The sequence below is a fragment of the Mesoplodon densirostris genome, chromosome 11, assembly GCF_025265405.1.
Source record: "Mesoplodon densirostris isolate mMesDen1 chromosome 11, mMesDen1 primary haplotype, whole genome shotgun sequence".
NCBI classification, from domain to species: domain Eukaryota; kingdom Metazoa; phylum Chordata; class Mammalia; order Artiodactyla; family Ziphiidae; genus Mesoplodon; species Mesoplodon densirostris.
The window spans coordinates 79,830,429-79,844,985 of record NC_082671.1 but is presented as its reverse complement, the minus strand read 5'-3'; the positions used below and the strand labels follow the sequence as shown (position 1 = coordinate 79,844,985).

General features: G+C 35.9%; 1 protein-coding gene across 5 annotated transcripts in view; it reads left to right on the top strand.

The window, feature by feature from the left end:
- The window catches only part of PARPBP (PARP1 binding protein), a 79,061-nt gene that overhangs the window by 54,903 nt on the left and 9,601 nt on the right, over positions 1-14,557 (top strand). For all 5 annotated transcript variants that reach the window (XM_060112109.1, XM_060112106.1, XM_060112110.1 and 2 more), the window contains 3 exons: positions 3,113-3,296; positions 6,508-6,686; positions 9,163-9,244. In XM_060112109.1, coding sequence (XP_059968092.1) covers positions 3,113-3,296; positions 6,508-6,686; positions 9,163-9,244 — 445 coding nt within the window. The remainder of the gene's footprint in view (positions 1-3,112; positions 3,297-6,507; positions 6,687-9,162; positions 9,245-14,557) is intronic.

Here is a 14,557-nt window from a genome sequence, read left to right as displayed (position 1 = left end):
ATTTGATTATTCTTCTGAATCTTTTCCAAAACTCTTCCATTAGAGATTACTTCCCAGAAAAAGCACATAGTGTTAACTGTGTTTTCATTTTGGCTACATTTCATCCAATTATTTTCTGTGTTTTTAATTGAAAATTAAGAAAAAGCCAGTTGGAAAAGAGTGCCTGTTTACATAAAATAATTCTTAAGAGTCCATTCAGACTTCTGATTACAGATGTATAGCAGGCTAGGTCCCCTGATTGACCCTTCCATTGACAATAATTAATACTGCTGGACAACATATTTATAAAGTACTTAAATGCATTGATGAGTAGGTGAATGTAATGAAAATAGGCCAAAAACTGGGGGAAGGAAGAAAGCCAGAGGGGGAAGTCAAGAAGGGAAGCTAGCTTTTATTTTGAAAGAACTTGCTGAATTTGATGATCTGGAGGGTCTGTTCTTATAGTCACTAAAGTCTGAGGGAGCAGGGGACAAAGCCCAGGGACTGCCCAAGGTGAGGTGACTGTTGGGACATACCCAACCTGTAGGGCTACTCCCTTTCAGCATAAAATGAACTAAGAATGAAGTTCTAAAACATAAAGCCTGGCAATAAGGCAGTGAGGATGAGAACTATTCATAATTTCCTTTATGCTACTATAAAAGCCACAGAGAGGTTAAATAGCATATTCAAGGTAGAAAGTGAGGGAGTTGTGATGTGTGCTTAGGTTGTCTGACTCCATAGCCAGACCACACCACCCTCTCATTAGACACTGTGCAGCCTTTCCAGGGATACCTCTAGGGATGGAGATCTCTTAACTTCAAAAAAGAGCCCTCTTTTATTGTTGGACACCTTTAATGTCTTCCTTGTAATGGACCAAAATCCTTCCTCCTTCTCACATTGGTTTTAGGTCAGCCTTCTAGAGCAGGAACTGCAACCCAAATTCACTGAGGTTCAGGCTCAGTATAAAGAAACAATTGATTTCATGTTTTCAAAATTACTTGTCTGTTGGCCATAATTGGTCCAGTCTCTGGTTTCCTTTAGATTAGTATTAACTAGTTTAATTTCCTCTTCCATATAATAACCCTTCTCATGTTAGAGTGCAATATCATGTATTTAAGGTCAATCTCCTTCCTTACCACCTTCTTCCTAGCCGAGAACAAACACTGTTCTTGGACAAGCTATTAAACCTTTTTGAGACTCAATTTTTTCATCTGTAATTTATGGGTAATAATACTTATTGAACTGGTTTAAAGATTAAGTTATGTAACCTTATCATTAATATACAGGAATGCTAGAGATTTCTGTGCATTAATTTTGTATACTGCTACTTTACCAAATTCATTGCTAAGACAGTCTCTTCAATAAGTGGTGCTGGGAAAACTGGACAGCTACATGTAAAAGAATGAAATTAGAAAACTCCCTAACACCATACACAAAAATAAACTAAAAAAGGATTAAAGACCTAAATGTAAGGCCAGACACTATAAAACTCTTAGAGAAAAACATAGGCAGAACACTGTATGACATAAATCACAGAAAGATCCTTTTTGACCCACCTCCTAGAGAAATGGAAATAAAAACAAAAATAAACGAATGGGACCTAATGAAGCTTAAAAGCTTTTGCACAGCAAAAGAAACCATAAACAAGATGAAAAGACAACCCTCAGAATGGGAGAAAATATTTGCAGGAACAACTGACAAAGAATTAATCTCTAAAATTTACAAGCAGCTCATGCAGCTCAATATCAAAAAAACAAACAATGCAATCCAAAAATGGGCAGAAGACCTAAATAGACATTTCTCCAAAGAAGATATACAGATTGCCAACAAACACATGAAAGGATGCTCCACATCACTACTCATTAGAGAAATGCAAATCAAAACTACAATGAGGTATCACCTCACACCAGTCAGAATGGCCATCATCAAAAAATCTACAAACAATAAATTCTGGAGAGGGTGTGTAGAAAAGGGAACCCTCTTGCACTGTTGGTGGGAATGTAAATTGATACAGCCACTATGGAGAACAGTATGCAGGTTCCTTAAAAAACTACAAATAGAACTACCATATGACCCAGCAATCGCACTACTGGGCATATACCCTGAAAAAACCATAATTCCAAAAGAGTCATGTACCACAATGTTCATTGCAGCTCTATTTACAATAGCCAGGAGATGGAAGCAACCTAAGTGTCCATCGACAGATGAATGGATAAAGAAGAAGTGGCACATATATACAATGGAATATTACTCAGTCATAAAAAGAAACAAAATTGAGTTATTTGTAGTGTGGTGGATGGACCTAGAGTCTGTCATACAGAGTGAAGTAAGTCAGAAAGAGAAAAACAAATACCGTATGCTAACACATATACATGGAATCTTAAAAAAAAAAAAAAGTGTGAAGAACCTAGGGGCAGGATGGGAATAAAGACGCAGACCTATTAGGGAATGGACTTGAGGACAGGGGGAGGGAGAAGGGTAAGCTGGGACGAAGTGAGAGAGTGGCATGGACATATATACACTGCCAAATGTAAAATAGACAGCTAGTGGGAAGCAGCCGTATAGTGCAGGGAGATCAGCTCGGTGCTTTGTGACCACCTAGAAGGGTGGGATAGGGAGGGTAGGAGACACAAGAGGGAAGAGATAAGGGGATATATGTATATGTATAGCTGATTCACTTTGTTATAAAGCAGAAACTAACACACCATTGTAAAGCAATTATACTCCAATAAAGATGTTAATAAAAAAAGATTAAGTTATGTAGGATTTTCAATGAGAGGTAGTTTGTGTTATCTTAGTTGTACCTAAAAGTATGTATTTTAAGTATATTGCATGTATATAACTGCCTCTGAATCTTTTATCATATAGCATATATAACTAAATTATTTTCCCTAGCTTTCAAATCAAGGAAGAAGTAACTTACCTTACTGAAATAACTTGCTTTTAGAAAAAGTTTAAAATTTTGTTTCTAATGGTTCTCATCCTTTTCTTAAATGTGTTACTGTTTGATTTCTAAGATTAAAGCCATATTCTTTGAAAAGTGTTGATTAACTCTAAGAATTATATTTTCAAGCTTATAAGCATATTGACATTTCTAATACTATTATAAAAGTGATCTTATTTCTATTTTCAGTATTGCAGGGGGTCGGATACTCTCAGTGATAAAGATGCAGCTGATTAAAGGCCAGAACAGCAGGGATCCTTTTTATAAAGCAATAGAGGAAGTTGCTCAAGATTTGGATTTGAGGATTAAAAGTATTATCAATTCTCAACAAGGAGATTTAGCTCTTAGTACCACTGACATCAGTCCTGCACGGGTAATGAGGTTTTTATTTTTCATTATCCTTCTGTACAAAACATTATATCTTCTACTTGCTGTAGAAATGGTTTACAATTGCTACTTAAGTCAGAAGAATGTGTTTCCTCTGTTATAAGATGTTGAAAATATGTTTCTCAATAGATTATGCAGGATTATGTTCGACTTGGGTAAATCATAATCTCTATGGGCCAAATTGTCTCTGTTTGTTAAAGAAGCACATTGGATAATCTTCAGTATCCCTTGTAGCACTAGAAATTTATAGTTCTTGATGGATATTAAGGTGTTTTGTCATATTTTTCAATAATTATTTTTATAATACAATTATTTTCCCAGTTAATCAGGTATAAGAGTCTGGTGTCTCTGGTTATGACCCCAGTACTAGGCACTCCATAGAACAACAGCAGAAATAGTTTCTACTCAGCAGTTTATTTTTCTTTTATAGAATTTTTCTATTTCCATGATCTCTTATTTACTACTCCATTGCCAGATTACTGCAGACATTAGGAATTTTTCCTATACTTAGTAATTGTTTAATTATATATTCCAGAAAATTTACCTCTTTCTTGTTTTTCTTACATAGATAGTCAGACGTTATAAAGTATTAAAACTATAGTTTTATAGGAGAAATTGACTACCATGTTTTTAGTTCTAGAACAGAATTTTGGAATACGTGTTATAGTAATTCATTTGTTGCAGTTTAATTGTTCAGGTAACAAAATTCCCTCTTTATTAGGTATAATTGTGATAGCCCCTGTATGAAGAAAGACTTTTGCTTAATTTTTATGATTCACTTATTTTTCCGCAGCCCTCGGGCACTATTTTTAGCTATTTTCTATAATCGTGTTTTTAGTTTAACTTGAAGGTGGGACATGGGGGAGATTCTGAGTTATTTCCCCACATATTTCATGTGTGTTAACACTTCTTTTGACAGCTTGGCTCAAATGACAACCAGGTTTTATTATAAGTATAAATCAGGAACTGTCACAGCTCAGATAATTAAGAGCACCCAATCTCTCCCATTTCCTGTCACAAGAAATAAAGATGCAGACAACCTGGTTCTTAATTTTATGTTTTCAACCAAATTAGACATCTTTGAAAAATACAAATCAGTAATTCTCAATGAAGTTAGTATTAAACAGTATGGACTTCTCTGGTACTAATGAAAAATATATGTCAAGCACCAGATTGTGATAGGCAATTTGTTAAAAATCTGGTGTAGCTATACATTACAGTTCACTTGGTAGCCTGAGTCAGCCAAGTAGAGAAAGGAGGCCAAGACCATGTTGATGAAACCTGAGGAAAGAGGTACAGCTATAACAGATGTCCTCAAAAGGGCGACTCTGATATTTAAGCACAATGTCCAACAACCCTATGGGTTAGGCACTATCATCTTCCCTATTTTACCAATGATTTAACTGAAGCACAGTGAGGTTAAGCAACTTTCCCGGAGGTATACAGCACATACAACTGGTTAGTTGGTATGAACCCGGCCAGAAATGCCATCAGAGTTTGTTCTTACGTGTGTCTGTGTAATATTCTCTTATCTTATATTTTCCCTATTCTTCTACCTAGTTACTAAGCTTTTCCAGCTCTCCCCTTTTTTTTTTTTGCATTATGTGGGCCTCTCACTGTTGTGGCCTCTCCCGTTGCGGAGCACAGGCTCCAGATGCGCAGGCCCAGCGGCCATGGCTCACGGGCCCAACCGCTCCGCGGCATATGGGATCCTCCCAGACCGGGGCACGAACCCGCATCCCCTGCATCGGCAGGCGGACTCTCAACCACTGCGCCACCAGGGAGGCCCCAGCTCTCCCCTTTTAATCTGCTTTTTCTTTATCTCCACAGCTACTATTTTAGTTCACTGCTACTACCTTCTTCATTTCTGAGCTGGACTACTACAGTCTCGTAATTTGTGGTCCTGTCTCCAGATTTAATAACAGTCTTACCCTGGAGTATAAATATTTTACACATTTCCATCATTGCTGTCATTTTTCTAAAATGTAAATAGTATCATTTTATTTCCTTGCTTAATAAAGGAAGAGATTTTAACCTTGTAACAGATTGACTTATAACTTCTTTGTCTGATATACAGTGCTTTCCCAGGCTCATCTCACATGACTCCCTCTCTGTTACCCTGTTCTTCAGCTGTTTCATGCCATGTAGTCTCTGAAAATACCATGTTCTCTCTTACCCTTTTGTGTCTCCTCTATGAAGCCATCCTTGATCCCTGGGTAAATTGATCATGACCTTTTGGTGTGCTCCCACTGCACAATTTATACATTCTCTTCGAAATAGCATTTAGGGGACTTCCCTGGTGGTGCAGTGGTTAAGAATCCGCCTGCCAGTGCAGGGGACACGAGTTCGATCCCTGGTCCCCAAAGATCCCACATGCCGTGGAGCAGCTAAGCCTGTGTAGCACAACTACTGAAGCTGGCATGCCTAGAGCCAGTGCTCCACAACAAGAGAAGCCCGCGCACTCCAACGAAGAGTAGCCCCCACTCGCTGCAACTAGAGAAAACCCGCACACAGCAACAAACACCCAATGCAGCCAAAAATAAATAAATAAATAAATAAATAAATAAATAAATAAATATATTTTAAAAAAGGAAATAGCACTTAGTACTCTGTAATGCCATTATTGGTTAATTATTTATTTTATAAAAGAGCCTACGGGTTCCTTGAGACACTAGTTCTTACCTTTGTAGCCTTAGCTTCAAATACAATTCTTGGGACTTAGTATGTGCTTATGGGTGATTACTGAATGAATGAAGGTCAACTAGTTTTTTTATTTTTGCATTTGAGTAGATCTTTACAGCCATCTGTGGGGTTGGTATTCAGATCACCAGAATCTCACTTCTGGTATGAGAGAGAAAAAAGATCAGTATACAAAGAGGTTAAGTCACGAGGCTGAGACCACATAGATTGTAGCTAAACTTTCTGATTTAGACTAATGTTATTTTGACCAAAATCTAATGTCTTCCTTTGATGATACGATTTTCTATATTTTTTGTGCTTCTGGAAGTTCATAAGATTGATTTTATTATGGCTTGAGGGGTAAATATTCACATGCCTTAGAGCCACTTCTCATGGCTGATTTTTTTATAGCTTAATAGAAGAGGAAGGAGGACAATAGTACATGAAATGGGAAAGAGTGGCTGATTGACCCAGCTGGGGTGATTATTACATTTATTTGAAATTGTTTCTTGTTCTAGCCAAAATCTCATGCCATAAACCGTGGCACTGCATACTGTGGCAGAGATACTGTGAAAACTTTACTAGTTCTTTTGGATGAAGAAGCAGCCAGTGCTCCTACCAAAAACAAAGCAGAGCTTTTATATGACGATGAAAACACAACTCATCATAATGGAACTTCTATTCTTACACTTTTTAGGTAAGTAATGTGGAAGTTATATGTATGTGAATATTAACTTAAGTCTATAAAGGAAATTTTTGAAAAAAACACCTCATTTGTTATAAAAGAAATACATGCTATGGTTAGGAAACTTGGGAACTATAGCAAAGTATGAAGAGAAAAAACAAGTTAGTTAAAGGGAGATTGAACATTTGAATGTGAGGGAGTTATATATAAAAGTAGTATTTTGTGAGAGTATGGTGTTTTTTGTTTTTGTTTTTTTCTTATTTTTTGTTTTGGAAATATTTGCATAGATATTTGTGTCAAAAACTTTGCTAAATGCTTTCACTTATATCAGCCCTCACAGCAATCTCTTTTAGTAGTATCCCCAATTTATAAGTGAAGAATTAGAGACTTGAGAGAGATAGTAAGCAATTTGTCTAAGTTAGCAAGCAGCAAAGGTGTCTTTCTCCAGAACCTGAGGTCTCTGCTCCAAAGATTGTGCTATTTTGCCTGAGAATAGGAGAGTTGGTATACACCGGACTACACTGGAATTGACATTTACTTGTTCTTCACCGCATTATGAAAAAAATACTAAATTATTGTTGGTATTCTGTGCAAGACATTGATACTCACCAGTTAACAACAATTCGGTCAAACACTGAGTTGGTGATTTTTTAATTAATGAACATTCATTTATAGAAACATTTAAAATTTTAGAATAATGGTTTAAAATTGTATTATTACATTGTGGAGGATTTTTACAAAATTGTGCTGTTTGATCTTTTCTATTTTCTGCTTGAGCTACTTTCTAGAAATCTGATTTTAGTCTAAAATTGTTCATATCTATCTATGATTGCTTTACCTTCTCTCTCTCTCTCCTGTGCTTCACTGTCTTTTCTCTTTAAAGAGAAACTTTATAATGCTCTATCATTCAGTGTTGTCTTCTAATTCCTTTGCAATGAAAATTTATTTTGTCAATGATTTACTTATACCCTGTGTTGGAATCCCAGAAAAGAGTATAAAGAAAATGAACCTTTGTTTTTTCCTCCTGTCAACTTACTTCTGTTTAACAAAGTTTGCTTTTAGGTAAATACAAATGATTTAGATTTTCTCTTAGATTGAATTCTGTCATTTTCTTAGAGAAAGTTATTTTGTGTTTATAGGATTTTCTAAATAAAATTAATCCCCACATACATTTTAAAGAGGTATTTTTCTATACTCAATCATGTGGCCAAACACGTTTATAGTTACCTTAGCATTTTCAATTGTCATTGTGCAGACAAGTACCAGTCCATGGTAAAGTATATTTTTAATGGTCTGCATTGAAATGATAAAATTAAGGACAATGTATATGAATGTAAGTCAATGTAGGGTTATAAACTAGTCTTTCTTAGAATAGACTATCCTTTATTCTTTTTTTAAAAAATAAATTTATTTATTTAATTTATTTATTTTTGGCTGCATTGGGTCTTCGTTGCTGCGCACGGGCTTTCTCTAGTTGTGGCAAGCGGGGGCTACTCTTTGTTGTGGTGCATGGGCTTCTCACTGCGGTGGCTTCTCTTGTTTCAGATCATGGGCTCTAGGCACACGTGCTTCAGTAGTTGTGGCTCGCGGGCTCTAGAGTGCAGGCTCAGTAGTTGTGGTGCATGGGCTTAGCTGTTCCCCGGCATGTGGGATCTTCCTGGACCAGGGCTCGAACCCATGTCCCCTGCATTGGCAGGCAGATTCTTAACCACTGCACCACCAGGGAAGCCCCCTTTATTCTTATGTAATGTTTTTTTTTTTTTTTGCGGTACGTGGGCCTCTTACTGTTGTGGCCTCTCCTGTTGCGGAGCACAGGCTCTGGACGCGCAGGCTCAGCGGCCATGGCTCACGGGCCCAGCCGCTCCGTGGCATATGGGATCTTCCCGGACCAGGGCACGAACCCGTATCCCCTGCATCAGCAGGCAGACTCTCAACCACTGCGCCACCAGGGAAGCCCTGTAATGGTCTTTTGATGCAAAGGGGTTATGACTCTGGCTCTATTAAGCTAAAAAGGAATTTACTGAGGAATCCATGTTTGTCTGGCTCCAAATTGCCAGTGTCTCCTTCTCTATCATGTCTTCTCTGACCCTCCTATTTCTAAACTATGCTTTTCTCTTTTGAATTTCCCTGCCATGGCATCTGTCCTTTTTTATTTTGAATTTTAGTTATGTGGATATCTTATTTCCCTTACTTAGATCAAGATGCCTGAATTCAGAGCCAGTGAATGAATGAACTTTCTATTTTTCACAACATCTTATACAATGCCTTACATATAGTAGAAGCTCAAATATTTAGTGACTGAATTAATTAATTAAGCAAATTATTAGTATTTAGAACTCTCAGAATAGGAATATGGACACTTTTAAATAGTATTGTAAACAACTAGGTTCAGTTGTTCAGAATAAACTTTTATTCCCTAACAGCTTTTGGGTAGCGGAGAGGTGTAAAAGCTACTTTGGTTTATAAATTTTTGCTTTTTTTGGACTAGATCTCCCACACAAGTGAATAATTCATCGATGAAACCCCTAAGGGAACGTATCCATATGTCAGTGCAAGAGAAAACAATTAAGGTACAATTTAATGTACTGTCATGAAAATGATAAAAATCGGTTTACTTTTAGAAGAATAAATATATACAGCTAAGCTGGGTATTATAAACATACATTATACATGGAACAATAGGAATTAAATGGAAAATAAGTTATGACAATTGACATACAGAAACTTTCCTTTTAATACAATCTTGGCTAATCTGTCTCTGGTTTATTCAATACCTTGGACCTAAAAGAAGGAAAGGAATAAGCACCTGCTATGGTAAGTGTTCAATAAATATGTGTTCAGTGAATGAGGGGGAAAATAAAGAGGACATGGTTTTCTCATTTACATTTCTAATATCTTAAACTGAATCTTGAGAGTCCATATAATTGCAGTTTTGTTCCCATCTGAAGACATAATGGCAGAATATAATTGATTTTGGATTGAGACAAGGAGGACATTTCACATTGTTCATTGACTAGAGCTATTCTTTATATTTTCACTTGGTTTGAATTGAGTATCCCAGTTCTCATTTGAAACATTTGTGCCTATAAGTAGTCAGTAACATGTTTTTAGGCACTTAAATTTTTCTTGGTCTTATTTTTCAAAAAAGAAGCTTGTTTTTAACTCATTGATTTATTCAGCATACATTTATTGGGTATCTGCTATGTGCCAGACACTGTTCTGTGGTTGGGAATTCATTCATTTGTTCAACAAAATTTTCATGTAAAATTTACAATTATCCTTAAATTATCAAATAATTATTCATCTTTTGATATAACTTTGAGAACTCTAATTTGTTCTTTATATTCCCATTTGGAAAGTTAGTCCCAATTAGCAAAGCCTTTAGTTATCTGTTTCTTCTACATACCCCAAATCCATTTAGTTTATTTACATTAATAAGTCTTATCTTCCTATTGGTTATTAGTAGCTGTTAGTAGTTAATATCTGTGGACTACATCATTGATTTTTATATAATTTTTCTGTGAAAAAACTTGTCAATTCTTTGTTATATTAACCTAAGTACTTGTAGTTGAGGTGTAAGATTTTTGAAGAAAAATCTATCCTTTGGACTTGATTAGAAACAGAAATGTAACAAATTCTTTAATTTTTCCCTGCTATGGCTACTGACAAACTTTAATATTTTCATTTAAAAATCATTGGGAGATGCAAGAGGGAGGGGATATGGGGATATATGTATACATATAGCTGATTCACTTTGTTATACAGCAGAAACTAACACAACATTGTAAAGCAATTATACTCCAATAAAGATGTTAAAAAAAATTCAAGTAATACCATTAAACAGTGAAGTAGATATCTGTAAACTACTTAGAAAATTGTCTGGAACCTAATAGATTAACAATAAAAGTTATCTTCCTATGCAATCTTCTATATGTAATAAATTCAGGTAAAAAGTAAAAAAAAAAAAAAAAAGATCATTGGGATATTTTGTTAAACTAAGTAAATCAATATGAAAAGATCTGTCTGAATAATGAGAAGGTGTTTTTAGAAATTGGTAAGAGTCAACTAATTACCGTAAAATTTATGAACACATTTGTAAAGTTTGGGGAGGTAGAAGAGACAGTATCTGATCCAGTCTCATTTATAGATGAGGAGATCAAAATCCTTGAGAAAGCACCTTATCCAAGATATCATAACTACCAGGAAATATTTTGTGCCATTATGCAAAGCCATGGATAAATACTAATGAGACTATAATTACATTGCTTCCGTTACTTAATAGTGGAGCTGGCTTACCCCACATAGCTCTGAAACTAAATGGCAATAGAGAAAGGAAGGAATTAGTGTTTATGGTTATATTTTATAGTACAGTACTCTTTATGGAAGCAAAGTGTGAAAATAATTGGTTTAACCAGGTATACAGCTGAACCATGGCCAGATCGAGTACTTGCTGGAATAACAAAAAATGCTGCTAATATTTGCTACTAAGTAACTATGGAAAAGTAGTTTAACAGCTTCTTATCTTATTATCCTGTTAATTTTTCTCTTTTGGCATTTAATTCTCTTTTTTATCATGGAAAGGATATATGATCTACACTTGAAAAACTGTCTTGGAAAGACAAAGGTAGATACTGTTAGAGAACTTAAAATTTTGATGTTGTAGATCATACTTGATTGTGAAATATCCATGTCATTATTATTTGGGGCAAATGAACTTTTCTTGGATTTTCATTTCCTTGTTCATAAATAGAAATAGGCAGTCCTGATCCCCAAATCCAATGAAACCACTTTGGAAAGTGTTCATTAACTCATTTGAAATGCTCAAGTTTTATTATCTACTGTAGCTTATTTGGAAAATTGTCTATGATGGTCAAATAAATTCCCCTGGGAAGGAAATTAGAAGGTTCTTCCTGAACCTTCATGGGTTTGCTAGGAACCTTTAGAGAATGCTTTATTCCCATTCTTACCCGTTTCCAAGTGATTTATACAAGTACCTTCATACCTTTTTATTATAAGATCTTTCAAGGAGACACTTACCTTCTTAGGTCCCTGTAAATTAATTAGTTTTCTTCCTTCCAGCTTGATTTAGCCGTATTTTGCTTTTTAGACACAACTGAAAAGTTGTATATACATATCTTTTTCCTTATTCTGAGTCTAGTGTCTTCCTCTGTATTATATGTATGTCCGAATAATCATCACCGTTAACTAACTTAATAATTTAAGTCAGTGGATCAGAAAAATGCTAGATCTTTAAAAGTTGGCATCGTTGGGACAGTGAAAATTAGGACATAGGTAGTTGGAAAAAATAGACTGGCTGTAACTCTGGTACCTATTATAAGCAACCAGGCAGTACAAGGCTCATGGTGTTGGAAAATTAGACATCCATGTTTAACCTTTAGGGTATTCCAAAACTGAGTATATCCAAATAAAATGGTGTATTGAATTCAGTTAGAATTTCCTTCCCCTAATACTTAAAATGAGTACAAAATAGCAATAACTAGCAAAAATATTCACCAAGAGCAAACAACAGAAAATAATTTAATTGGGTACAATAAACTTCAGAAACGATGGCCAAGGAAGGAAAGATTTCAGAGGGAAAAGGCACAACATGATTTAGCAACTTAATCTAGCCCCAGTCTCCACATAGTGTGCTAGTGAGTTGACAAAGTCCTGAGAATTATCACTAAAATATTTCCAAAACTGAGAAGCCAACTGTGTGTTCTTTTTCTTTTTCTTTTTAGAGAAATAGTAGAAGTAGCAACTGCATAGTAATGTGGAAAATGAACTCTGGGATTTACACATTGACACAGTGAAGGCTCTAGTGCTGCATACTGAATTGTGGAAATTATCCAAATGATCCCCTTCCATTTGAACGAAATACAGCCTCTAAGTAGAGGGACTTTTTATGGTACATATAATACATAAATTCTTAGAAGAAAGTGAGGAACCAACCCAGAAATTTTTTCAGATTGCCTATCCCCTCAACTGAACGTTACTTTTGCCTCCACCATTCTTCAAGCTACAGAAAAATGAGGGATAACAGAAAATATACAGCCTTCAAAATGTAACTGAGGAGCAAGTAAAATGCTGTCAAATAAGGAGGAAACAATCAAGAAATCACTCACAGGCTTGGAGGCTTCTGTTTCTAACTAGGATGTAGTAGATCATGGCAAAATACCATTTCTGCTACAGTAACAAAATAAAAGGCAGATAAGTTGGGGAAAATATATTTAAAAGACATAAGAAAGCTATGTAAGCAAAACAGTTTAAATAAACTAAAAATCTGGAGAGGGTAAAGTTCTTCTGAGGTGAACAGTCTGTTATCAGAGTTTTCTTCCCTGGGATTATTTTTCCAATTTTGGGTATGAACCAAGGATTGATGTTGGCCCATGTAAAGGAACTCACTGATGGAAAGAGCAACTAACAAATATTTTGGTGTCTTGAGGTGCTGGCAACAATTTGGAAACTTTGGGGCCCTGAATGCACAGTTATTTTTACCTACGGCACCTATGCTGAATTTTGGAGCTGAGTGGGAGGTTAAGGAGCCTCAATCCAGTATACTAAAACCACCTGTGGTCTTGCAGTAGCTCAGAAGACAAGGCTTCTCTTGAGGAGTGTGACCTGGCTCAAATGCATGGCTGTTGCCTTCTCAAGATACTTGCCACGCTTGGAAATGAAGTGAGTTGGGAGACGAAAGAACACAATGTAAAAACCTTTGAAAGACAGACTGAATCCCCCAGACTTTCAGGTCAGAGGTGATAGAGATCCACAAGGCTCTCAGTTGAAAGCTTGGGAGGGACATTCCCGAAGAAGAGGTTAAGAACCAGAAGTCAAATATGAGTTATGACAGCTGCAACCCAGCTTTGACTGAGGTCAGTCCCTGCCAGCATTGTGGTTATCAGCCCCTCTCTGTGTCTGCCTAACAGAGACAAGGGAAACACTTCTTGATAGAAGGTTTCATCTGGAGCCTCTATAGTTCCTTTATATACTGGACATGAGACAGGAAGACTTGTCCTTTAATCAAGAGAAAAAACGAACAATAGAGGCAGACTCACAAATGACCCAGCTACTGGAATCAGCTGACAAGGAATTAAATTTTTTTTAACATTTAAAGGTAATTAAAGGAAAAGGGCAAAATGGATGAAAAATTGGGAAATTCCAACAGAGAATCAATTTTTTTATTTTTTATTTATTTATTTATTTTTTGGCAAGCTGCACAGCTTGTGGGATCTCAGTTCCCTGACCAGGGATTGAACCTGGGCCATGGCAGTTAAAGTGCCAAGTCCTAACCACTAGACCACCGGGAACTCCCAAGAATCAAAAATTTTAAATCAGAACCAAATAGACATTCCAGAACTGTAAAAACATTATCTAAAATTAATAATTCATTAGGTGAATTTATTTATTTATTTTAAAGATTTTTTTATGTGGACCATTTTTAAAGTCTTTATTGAATTTGTTACAATATTGCTTCTTTATTATGGTTTTTTTTTTTTTTTTTTTGGCCCCGAGGCATGTGGGATCTTAGCTTCCCAACCAGGAGTTGAACGTGCACTCCGTGCATTCAAAGGCGAAGTCTTAACCACTGGACTGTCAGGGAAGTCCCTAGGTGAATTTAATAGTAGACCAGACATAGCATTAGGTAGCATAGTGGACATGAAGATAGGTCATTAGAAAAAAGTCCAAACTAAAGCAAAGAGAGGATAAAGAATAAAAAAGCAGAATAGAAGAGTAGGACACAGAAAATGTCTAACATATGCCTAACTGGATCCTCAGAACGAGAGGAGAAAATAGGATTGAAATAGTATTTGAAGATATAATGATTGTAATATTTTCCAAAGCTTAATTGGTCCTTTCACATCAAGTAGTAGTTAGAAGATGTG